At 47.2% G+C, this 12,391-nt stretch overlaps 1 protein-coding gene across 3 annotated transcripts in view; it reads left to right on the top strand.

Moving 5' to 3' along the window:
• Window positions 1–12,391, top strand: part of LOC124031520 (ras association domain-containing protein 5-like) — a 58,081-nt gene that overhangs the window by 30,993 nt on the left and 14,697 nt on the right. For all 3 annotated transcript variants that reach the window (XM_046342854.1, XM_046342853.1, XM_046342855.1), the window contains exon 2: window positions 587–711. In XM_046342854.1, the coding sequence (XP_046198810.1) occupies window positions 587–711 (125 nt within the window). The remainder of the gene's footprint in view (window positions 1–586; window positions 712–12,391) is intronic.

Below are 12,391 nucleotides of genomic sequence, written 5' to 3'. Positions count from 1 at the left end.
GTCTATGGTCCATCACGTGACCGGGCAAGGCGGTGAGGGAGTCACACCTTGTTCATATCGAACAGTTTTCATTGGGAAGGCAGATGAAGCATTTAAAATGTAATTTTAAAAAAAAAACAGTTTATTGGGAAGGCAGAGTAAGAGATTAAAATGAAATAAAATACAATCCTTTTTGCATGTGAGAACACACATGCAAAAAGAACACTCATTACTCTCCACGTCAGGCCGCTGAGGGGAGAACTGCTAATAATAATCTCTGGAATAGAGTCAATAGAATGTATTTGATACCATTCCGCTCCAGCCATTAACACGAGCCCGTCCTCTCCAATTAAGGTGCCAGCAACCTCCTGTGCCGACATCACTTTTATTTTTGAGCCAACTTCACCATCAGCCTGAACAGGGCACCTAGCTGAAGCCCAGTTCCAAAACGAATGCAATCTGTTTTCATCTGGCGTAAATTACACCACCTGGGCCAGATTAATAGAATCCCCTCAGTTCGGAGGACAATGCGTTATCATTGCTGCTCTCTAATTGGTGCCCTGTGTGTGGACCCAGTCATTGATTGGTCTGTTTGTGTGTCCGTCAGACTGCAACTACACCTGTCACCAGGAGTGTGGCGGGCGGGTCCAGCTGGACTGCAACCAGAGAGACAGCAACCCACGGGAAAGGACATCTCCCAGAAGACACTGCTCCACGCCTCCTCAGTACAAGGTAAATTTGACCTGGAGCTAAATCAATTAGGTGCATATACTGTGTGGTGGGGGTAGTTGTAGGTCACGAGCTGTTTGACAGGCTGCTGCTGCTGGTCTTGTTGGATGTGAAGGACACACAGAAAGTCAATGCAGCAGACACACATTTGTTTTACTATCCTTGTGGGGACCTAACAATTGATTTAGCATTCAAAAAACTATTTTCCCTAAACCCTAACACCTAAACGTAACCTTAACCCCTAACCCTAAATTGTAACACCGAACCTAACACCTAAGCCTTTTTCCCTTGTGGGGACCGGTGAAATGTTCCCACTTGTCTGAATTTTCCTTGTTTTACTATCCTTGTGAGGACTTCTGGTATCCAAGGATAGTAAAGCCACACACGTGTACACACACGTGTACACACACGTGTACACACACACACACACACACACACACACACACACACACACACACACACACACACACACACACACACACACACACACACACACACACACACACACACACACACACACACACACACACACACACACACACACACACACACACACACACACACAGGAGACAAAGATGTAACATCCACTCAGTCACTATAGATTGTCTTCATTGATCCACTATTCTAGTGAGCGCAGTGCTCTGCATGGTCAGGAGACCCTCAGCTTGTGGGACTATTGTTTGTTTGTCCAGTCTGATCACCGAAGAAACAGAGTGCTTATTTTTCTTTATTCTTCCGGGATTGTCACCATTTTGAAGTTTTAGTCGAGCACCTGATTCCCTTTTTTGTTTAAGCTGGTCGAAAGTGTTTGGGTATACTTTTTGTTCCTTTTGTCTATAGTCTATATCATCACTGCTATGTACAGTGGGGCAAAAACGTATTTAGTCAGCCACCAATTGTGCAAATTCTCCCACTTAAAAAGATGAGAGGCCTGTAATTTTCATCATAGGTACACTTCAACTATGACAGACAAAAGGAGAAAACAAATTCCAGAAAATCACATTGTAGGCTTTTTAATGAATGTATTTGCAAATTATGGTGGAAAATAAGTATTTGGTCACCTACAAACAAGCAATATTTCTGGCTCTCACAGACCTGTAACTTCTTCTTTAAGAGGCTCCTCTGTCCTCCACTCGTTACCTGTACTAATGGCACCTGTTTGAACTTGTTATCAGTATAAAAGACACCTGTCCACAACCTCAAATAGTCACACTCCAAACTCCACTATGACTGAATCTGCAATAGGTAAGCAGCTTGGTTTGAAGAAATCAACTGTTGGAGAAATTATTAGGAAATGAAAGACATACAAGACCACTGATTAATCTCCCTCGATCTGGGGCTCCATGCAAGATCTCACCCCGTGGGGTCAAAATGATCACAAGAACGGTGAGCAAAAATCCCAGAACCACACGAGGGGACCTAGTGAATGACCTGCAGAGAGCTGGGACCAAAGTAACAAAGCCTACCATCAGCAAGGGCATTGAAGATGAAACATGACTGGGTCTTTCAGCATGACAATGATCCCAAACACACCGCCCGGGCAACGAAGGAGTGGCTTCGTAAGAAGCATTTCAATGTCCTGGAGTGGCCTAGCCAGTCTCTAGATTTCAACCCCATAGAAAATCTTTGGAGGGAGTTGAAAGTCTGTGTTGCCCAGCAACAGCCCCAAAACATCACTGCTCTAGAGGAGATCTGCATGGAGGAATGGGCCAAAATACCAGCAACAGTGTGTGAAAACCTTGTGAAGACTTACAGAAAACGTTTGACCTCTGTCATTGCCAACAAAGGGTATATAACAAAGTATTGAGAAACTTTTGTTATTGACCAAAGTGGGAGAACTTGCACAATTGGTGGCTGACTAAATACTTTTTTGCCCCACAGTATGTCTCTCATACTGGCGGTTGCTCTCTCGGCGATGGGGTTAGTGTTTGGGATGGGATGGGATGGGATTTTCACTGGATTCATTTTGTTGAGTCTCAGGTTGTTATGTAACTAATAGGAATCCCCATGAGGCCCTGCTTTCTTCATCACACTTCCTGACCCCCCCTCTGTGTCTCTGTCTCTGTCTCTGTCTCTCTCCCTCTGTCTCTCTCCTTCATCACACTTCCTGACCCCCCCCTCTGTGTCTCTGTCTCTGTCTCTCTCTCTCTCTCTCTCTCTCTCTCTCTCTCTCTCTCTCTCTCTCTCTCTCTCTCTCTCTCTCTCTCTCAATTCAAGGGGCTTTATTGGCATGGGAAACATGTTAACATTGCCAAAGCAAGTGAGGTAGATAATATACAAAAGTGAAATAAACTATAAAAATTAACAGTAAACATTACACAAACATAAGTTTCAAAACAATAAAGACATTACAAATGTCATATTATATATATATATATATATATATATATATATATATATATATATATATATATATATATATATATATATATATATATATATATACAGTGTTGTAACAATGTACAAATGGTTAAAGTACACAAGGGAAAATAAATAAGCATAAATATGGGTTGTATTTACAATCGTGTTTGTTCTTCACTGGTTGCCCTTTTCTTGTGGCAACAAGTCACAAATCTTGCTGCTGTGATGGCACACTGGAATTTCACCCAGTAGATATGGGAGTTGGTCAACATTGGATTTGTTTTCAAATTCTTTGTGGATCTCTGTAATCTTAGGGAAATATGTATCTCTAATATGGTCATACGTTGGACAGGCGGTTCGGAAGTGCAGCTCAGTTTCCACCTCATTATGTGGGCAGTGTGCACATAGCCTGTCTTCTCTTGAGAGCCAGGTCTGTCTACGGCGGCCTTTCTCAATAGCAAGGCTATGCTCACTAAGTCTGTACATTGTCAAAGCTTTCCTTAAGTTTGGTTCAGTCACAGCGGTCAGGTATTCTGCCACTGTGTACTCTCTGTTTAGGGCCAAATAGCGTTCTAGTTTGCTCTGTTTTTGTGTTAATTCTTTCCAACGTGCCAAGTAATTATCTTTTTGTTTTGTCATGATTTGGTTGGGTCTAATTGTGTTGCTGTCCTGGGGCTCTGTGGGGCGTCTCTCTCTCTCTGTCTCTCTCTCTCTCTTCCTCACCCTCTCATCTCGCTCCCTCATTCACTTATTCATTCATTTATCGGATGATTTGGAGACCAGATGTTCTCTGAGAACATGTTTCACGCCTCTCACATCTGTATCTCAACTCTCCCCTTCTGCAGTCTACTCCTTCCCCCTACTCTCCCCTTCTGCAGTCTACTCCTTCCCCCTACTCTCCCCTTCTGCAGTCTACTCCTTCCCCCTACTCTCCCCTTCTGCAGTCTACTCCTTCCCCCTACTCTCCCCTTCTGCAGTCTACTCCTTCCCCCTACTCTCCCCTTCTGCAGTCTACTCCTTCCCCCTACTCTCCCCTTCTGCAGTCTACTCCTTCCCCCTACTCTCCCCTTCTGCAGTCTACTCCTTCCCCCTACTCTCCCCTTCTGCAGTCTACTCCTTCCCCCTACTCTCCCCTTCTGCAGTCTACTCCTTCCCCCTACTCTCCCCTTCTGCAGTCTACTCCTTCCCCCTACTCTCCCCTTCTGCAGTCTACTCCTTCCCCCTACTCTCCCCTTCTGCAGTCTACCCTTCCCCCTACTCTCCCCTTCTGCAGTCTACTCCTTCCCCCTACTCTCCCCTTCTGCAGTCTACTCCTTCCCCCTACTCTCCCCTTCTGCAGTCTACTCCTTCCCCCTACTCTCCCCTTCTGCAGTCTACTCCTTCCCCCTACTCTCCCCTTCTGCAGTCTACTCCTTCCCCCTACTCTCCCCTTCTGCAGTCTACTCCTTCCCCCTACTCTCCCCTTCTGCAGTCTACTCCTTCCCCCTACTCTCCCCTTCTGCAGTCTACTCCTTCCCCCTACTCTCCCCTTCTGCAGTCTACTCCTTCCCCCTACTCTCCCCTTCTGCAGTCTACTCCTTCCCCCTACTCTCCCCTTCCCCTCCTACCCCTCTCTAAGGGCGGTAAACAGTGGTAGTGTCAGTCCTCATATCCTCAGACCCCAGTCTTTCTGCCTAGGGGTCTGTATATGCTCAGTCATTAGCCTAGCCGTAGCCTTACGCCAGCCTGGCTGTGCTGTCTCTGTGAGTCTGGGAGCAGAGCACCCCCTCCCCTCACCCCCCAGAGCTATTCCAAACATGCCCGGCCTTCTGTCTGAACTGTCACAGAACTCATCTACTGTGTGTGTGTGTGTGTGTGTGTGTGTGTGTGTGTGTGTGTGTGTGTGTGTGTGTGTGTGTGTGTGTGTGTGTGTGTGTGTGTGTGTGTGTGTGTGTGTGTGTGTGTGTGTGTGTGTGTGTGTGTGTGTGTGTGTGTGTGTGTGTGTGTGTGTGTTGCTGTGCCCTTTGTGTCAGTCTCTCAGCGTGTGTATGCTCTTTGTGTTTTATATAGCCTCTCTTTGGTAAACAGACAATGCTTTAGCAAGCAAGCTGCTTTAGCTAACAGTGTGTATTATAGTGGGTGTTGGTCACGTGATGTAGGCTCTTGGTCAGATGATTAGGGCTATACTCCTGGTTAAATTGTTGCAATAGAATTATAATATTAGGTCAGCCATGTTGGTCAGGGAGTTGGATACCCATGGTTTGCCAGTGCTGTGATCAGAAAATATTGTGTACAACAATGAATGGGAAGAAGGTAGCTAACCAGCCAGTTTTGGAGGAATGACGACTCCGTTTTTCCAATGAACTGCCACTATACCAACATTCACAGCGACATAGTCAGTCCCCAGCATGAACCAGCATGAACTGTAATGATAGTAGTTCTGACGATACTTTACTCTTTGTATTTATTATGGTGGATTAAGGATCCTCAAGGCAGCAGCTACTCTTCCTGGGGTCCAGCAACATTAAGGCAGTTGTGCAATTTAAAAAACATTACAATACATTCCCAGATTTCACAACACACCGTGTGCCCTCAGGCCCCTACTCCACCACTACCACATATCTACATTACTGTGTGTGTGTGTGTGTGTGTGTGTGTGTGTGTGTGTGTGTGTGTGTGTGTGTGTGTGTGTGTGTGTGTGTGTGTGTGTGTGTGTGTGTGTGTGTGTGTGTGTGTGTGTGTGTGTGTGTGTGTGTGTGTGTGTGTGTGTGTGTGTGTGTGTGTGTGTGTGTGTGTGTACCTATGTTTGTGTTGCTTCATAGTCCCCGCTGTTCCATAAGGTGTATTTTCATATATTTTTTTTAAAAGTCAAATTTTACTGTTTGCGTCAGTTTCTTGATGTGGAATAGAGTTCCATGTAGTCATGGCTCCATGTAGTACTGTGCACCTCCCATAGTATGTACTAGACTTGGGGACTGTGAAGAGACCTCTTGTGGGGTAGGCATTAGAGGTCGACCTCTAGTATACATGGGTGTCCGAGCTGTGTGCCAGTAGTTCAAACAGACAGCTCAGTACATTCAACATGTCAACACTTCTCATAAATACAATACATCATGATGTCACTCTCCTCCAGTTTGAGCCAGGACAGATTGACATACGTATCATTAACGTTAGCTCTCTGTGTACATCCAATGGGCCAATGGTACTTTTCCCTAAGTCCCACTTTGTGGCACCTGACCACACTACTGAACGGTCGTCCAGGTGCAACAAAACGGGTGCTTACTGGACCCGCCTTGTTGACAGTGCAGAGTAGCGCTTTGCTATGGACAGACGTCTCCCATCTTAGCTACTGTTGTATCAGTATGTTTTGACCGTGACAGTTTTACAATCCAGGGTTACTTCAAGCAGTTTAGTCTCCTCGACCTGCTCGATTTCCACATCGACTCATTACAAGATTTAGTTGAGAGTTTGGGGTTCAGTTTTATAAATAGTTAGGGCTATAACTTATTCCTTGCCACCCACTCTGAAACCAACTGCAGCCATTGGTTAAGGGTTGCAGTCACTTCAGTCGCTGTCGTAGCGGACGTGTGTCGAGACATCAGCATACAGAGAGACACACTCAAAGAACCATAATTCCATTACACAATTTCTGATGCATAACGCACCTTCCATTTTTTTTATTTTCCTGCAATAGTAAAGGCAGGAAATGTGTTCCCAATGCCTCGACTGCCATTCATTCCAACAAGGCTAGTTTTGGATTTCTCCCTGACCAAGATGGCTGCCATTATGGAACTTTGAGGGTTTATGACATAGTCCCTCTAGTAATTTAATAAGACCTCCAACTGTTCTTGGCCTCTGTGAGCACAGATGCGTTAGATGTTTGTCTGCCCACACTGCCTACGACATGGAAGCACACACACATGCACCCGAACGGATCTTTCTGGTTTTAACTATCGAGGTCCTAAATATTTTCAGGTGTTCACGCACATGAAGTATAACTGTATCTCTCTATCAAATTCATATCTGACCTTTTTAACTGAGGGTGTCTGTGTGAGCAGGTGTACATGTGGACCTGCGTGTTTCTGTTGTGATACTGGCACCTCTGCTCTCAAAGCCCACACACTCTGGCACTGCTTAGAGTGAGCCAGATAACACACACACACACACAATACACATCTCTATCGGTGTGTAACAAGTATGCTGGCAATTGTGTAGCCATGCCTAGAGGCCAAATACCACACTGCTACCATGGATCACACACACAGACACAGACACACACACACACACAATGTAATCTGCTTCCACACACACCACGTGTAGGAGAGAGAGAATGAGCGAATGTGAGAAATAGCGTGACAGAATGCCGATGGGGTGACCTTGCAAACGTAACTAGAGGGAGAAAATAGACTCCTTATCCAAGTGTGGTGCTCGTGGAGTATAAGTGTAATGTGCTACAGTGAGAGGGTGTACAGTGACAAGGACCTGTGTGTTAGAGCTGAGGGCTGCAGTGGAGGGCCAGTTGATTATCTCTGTAACCTGGAGTCATGTTACACTCTTGTCTGGTGTGCAGGCTGAGGGTGTCTTGGCCTCCAGTCTGACTCGGAGGCTGAAATGGGTACACTATTGCTGCACCAGAGACCTGATGAGAGATGACCGCTCCCATCTCAAGGCCCTTCTCCCTCGTCAACTCTATACTCTGTCTCTCTCTCGCTCTCTCTCTCTCTCTCTCTCTCTCACTCTTTTCCTCTCCCTCCCTCTTTCTCTTTTGTGCTTACACCAGCAGAGATCGATCCCCCTTTTCGCCAAACGCTCATTGTGTTTCATTGAGTCAGACTGGAGCCTAGTAAGGGTTGGCTGGGCTTTATCGACTCTGGGAAAGGTAGGGGTTTGGGAGGGGCTGAGATGGGATGGGGGTGTGGTCTGTCAATGAGCTCCTCTCAACCTCCCCACCACCCACTGTCCCCATCTGTCTCCCTCCACAGTGATGATGGTAATGGGGTTGACGGCTGTCTCTGCTGGTAGACTAATCTGTCGTCAGCTGATACTGACCTGGAGAGAGGCAGGCAGCTCTCTGCCTGTCTGTGGTTAGCAATGGAGAGAGAGAAACAGACAGCTCTCTGCCTGTCTGTGGTTAGCACTGGGGAGAGAGAGAGACAGACAGCTCTCTGCCGGTCTGTGGTTAGCACTGGAGAGAGAGAGACAGACAGCTCTCTGCCTGTCTGTTGTTACCACTGGAGAGAGAGAGACAGCTCTCTGTCTGTCTGTTGTTACCACTGGAGAGAGACGGACGGCTCTCTGTTTGTCTGTGATTACCACTGGAGAGAGACGGACGGCTCTCTGTTTGTCTGTGATTACCACTGGCGAGAGACGGACGGCTCTCTGTTTGTCTGTGATTACCACTGGTGAGAGACGGACGGCTCTTTGTTTGTCTGTGATTACCACTGGCGAGAGACGGACGGCTCTCTGTTTGTCTGTTGTTACCACTGGCGAGAGACGGACGGCTCTCTGTTTGTCTGTGATTACCACTGGCGAGAGACGGACGGCTCTCTGTTTGTCTGTTGTTACCACTGGCGAGAGACGGACGGCTCTCTGTTTGTCTGTGATTACCACTGGCGAGAGACAGACAGCTCTCCCAACAATCTTTCAGAATCTAATCAACCTCTGACAGGGGGGATGGCTTGAGGAGATGGACAGGCTCCATCTCTTTAATGGAGGATATGTCTCCTCTGACGGAACAGCCTCCCTCTCTTTGACAGACTGACAGAGTCCACCTGAACAGCGGTCTGTTAATCGAATGTTTTAATGAATAACCTGCTGTATGCCTTGAGTTGGTTGTGATTTAGAGAAAGACCAGAGCTAGATATTGTTCTCTGACTTAGACGCACACACATGCACGTACTCGTACACACCGGCACACACGTACACACACCGTACATATACACACACTATTATTTGGTAGTCCATCTCTATTTTGACAGGGGCATTAGCTGGACCCTGTTCATATGGTCAAGACCAGGGCCAGAGGGCAGAGGGGACAGGTCAGGGGTCAACGAAAGGTTAGAGGTCATCTTCATCACTGACCCCTGGGGGACGATCACGTGACCTCCACGCTTGGTTTCTCCTAAAACCAACAGACAATCGTACCCATGTTTTCAATTCCTTTTTATGGAACTAGACCTCATGAGGTTCTCTGAGATTCCTGTTCTTGATCATCACCAGTGCTTGACTTGGAATTAAATGGGTGCCAGTACTGTTTTATATTTAGGTACAGGAACTCTACAATAATGTTGAGCTAATATTCTATAAGAGGTACAATCAACTCATGCAGCATTGGTAGCGCTAAGGCAGAGCACAGCAGCCATGTTACTGAGTGGCTTCCTGCTCATGCATATCAGGTGTTATGAGCAGCGAGGCCGCATCTCTCTCTCTCTCTCTCTCTCTCTCTCTCTCTCTCTCTCTCTCTCTCTCTCAGAGGATGTGGCTGGGCTGAGCTGGGTGCCGTTGCTTGCAGGAAGAGAGCGAATTGGGGAGGGGGGGGTGTTTTTGTAGCTCTGCAGAAAGCTCGTTGGCAGATAAGACTCAACCACAGATGGTTGAGCAAGGCTGAGAGAGGAAGAGAGAGAGCAAAACGAACACAAAAGAAGAGAGAGCGAGTGGGAGGTGCAGCGCGTAGGATTCTCTGTTAGTCCGTGAGTCTGAGAAGAAGAGAGGAGAAGAGAGGAGAAACCGCTGAATGTCAGAAGCCTGCAGCAGCCTGGGTCTATTCCCTAAGAACCAAGGACTACTCTCACACAGCCATACAGCACAGGCCCACTGCAGTCTGGAGCCACTGACCTGAACTACAGTTACCGGAGTGTGTGTGTGTGTGTGTGGGAGAGAGCCTGTCAGAGTAATTGATGTGAGCGTGTGTCTGAATGGGTAAGCAGCAGTGCCCTGCTGAAGTCATTTGTGTGTGTGTGCACCCATTCACAGTTCTTATTAGCTGATCAACACACACAGCTGCAGGGCAGAAGGGGAAGTGTGTGTGTGTGTGTGTGTGTGTGTGTGTGTGTGTGTGTGTGTGTGTGTGTGTGTGTGTGTGTGTGTGTGTGTGTGTGTGTGTGTGTGTGTGTGTGTGTGTGTGTGTGTGTGTGTGTGTGTGTGTGTGTGTGTGTGTGTGAGGCATTCAGGTGAGCAGGGTTAACTGACTCTGTGACACCAACGTGTGTGTGTGTGTGTGTGTGTGTGTGTGTGTGTGTGTGTGTGTGTGTGTGTGTGTGTGTGTGTGATATCGGGGACAGAGCACACACGACAGGAGGAAGTGACACGTCTCTACTCGCGCTCTCGGATTTCCTGAAGCCTCTCCGGTGACACGAGGAGCACTGATAGGACCCGAATCTGAGCTGACCTCACCCCTGATTCTGGAGCCCAAGCTTATCTGGGTACCTACAGACACAAGACTGTGGAGGACTGGCAGTGGATGTTTGGAATCGAGAGGTGCCACTTGGATTGTGAGCCGTATGTGTGTCCCTATACTGACCTACTGAGGTGACTGACTGTGGATGCATCGTGGATGTGAAGGGCTCTGGGACTGTGAGCGTTGTGAACAGTGAGCTGAATGCCTCTCCAGACAGAGTATTTCCCCCTCGGGGACAATCAGGTTTCCTCCTGCTGCTCTGCTGGGTGTTTCTAGGCAGCCGAGGGCTCAAATTGAAGCCCTTAAATGACGGGCAGCAACAGCATGAGCAGCGGCTACTGCAGTCTGGACGAGGAGGGCGAAGACTTCACCTTCTTCACCGCAAAGAGTTCCTTCTTCCGCCAGCCCCCAAAGCTGGTTAAGGTACGACAGAGATTATTAATTTTTTTTTAAGATGGAGGGAGGGGAGGAGGGGTATGTTTCGCTTCATGTTGTGTCCATTTTTTATGCCTGAAAAAAGGAGAAGCGTTGAGTATGTGTGTGTGGTAACACTGTGTGGATGGTCCATCGGTAGAGGCTCTACAGACTATCTCTAGCTCTAACCCTTATCCCTAACCGTAATCTTGGCAAGCATCTGCTTATCAACAGATTGGTTGACCATCTGTAGAGGGTCTTCAGATAGAATATCTGGACTATCCAAATAAAGTGTGTGTGTGTGTGTGTGTGTGTGTGTGTGTGTGTGTGTGTGTGTGTGTGTGTGTGTGTGTGTGTGTGTGTGTGTGTGTGTGTGTGTGTGTGTGTGTGTGTGTGTGTGTGTAACAGAGAGGTGTGCCTGCATTCGATCAGCTATCCATGCAGCCTTCCTTGTAGGAGCCCCTCTAGGACAGTTCTTCATGGCTTAAAACGCAAAGGACTGCATAGCAGCAATATGGTAATGGGTTCATCGCCTGGCGCTGTTTCCGTAGAAACAGGGAAGTTAGTTAAATAGTTACACACATCCGTTGTTCAGTGTGAGTTTTGCTATAGCTGTCATTCTCGCTCTTCCACGTTTTTTTCTTTTCGCTTAGCATAATTCAGCTGGTCAATGTAACCATAGCAACGGCGGATCTCACTGATTCTGCTTTGAGATCAGAACTCCACAGGAGCGCGTGCGCGCGCACACACACACACTTTTAATGTTGCAGAGCAGTGGTGATGCTGTTTTTGGAGCTTGTCTGTCTGTTCATGTAAATAGTAAGCAGTTGTATAACATTGGACTGCAACTGTGTCGGTGTAAAGTTACAGAATAATATGTACTAAATATTTATGCAGAAAACACCCCCACACCACTCTCACACCGCAACTGGGAGATTGTTCTTAAGGCTTTTAACGGGCTACTTGACCTTCTCTCTCGCTCTCTCTCACACACACACACACACACACACACACACACACACACACACACACACACACACACACACACACACACACACACACACACACACACACACACACACACACACACACACACACACACACACACACACACACACACACACACACACACACACACACACACACACACACACACACACACACAAACAAGGAGGTGTAGGAAGCAAACGTTTGCTGATTAGGACAGAGGGCATAGAGATGCTGTTTTACAAACACTCTTACACAGACACATACACACACACACACACACACACAGACAGACAGACACTTACACACAGGCCTTTGTCAGTGTGATCTCAATACCTGCAGTGCCTCTGCTCACTGGTTTGGAAAGAGCACCATCATTAAATAATTCAGCCCCAGCCCTGTGTCTGTCTGTTTGGAGTTTGGGTTGCCAGGGTGAAGACTGTTGTGTGTTGGGGACTTTGGAAGGCCAGAGTGGAGATTGTTGTGCCCCAAAAACAAAGGACCCAGTCTTAAACCATGACCCAAAGTTTCCAATTCCCCATAAAC

This window comes from Oncorhynchus gorbuscha, linkage group LG03 (assembly GCF_021184085.1).
Source record: "Oncorhynchus gorbuscha isolate QuinsamMale2020 ecotype Even-year linkage group LG03, OgorEven_v1.0, whole genome shotgun sequence".
In the NCBI taxonomy this organism is placed as follows: Eukaryota; Metazoa; Chordata; class Actinopteri; order Salmoniformes; family Salmonidae; genus Oncorhynchus; species Oncorhynchus gorbuscha.
The sequence above is the reverse complement of the archived record's forward strand: the minus strand, read 5'-3'. Positions and strand labels throughout refer to the sequence as shown.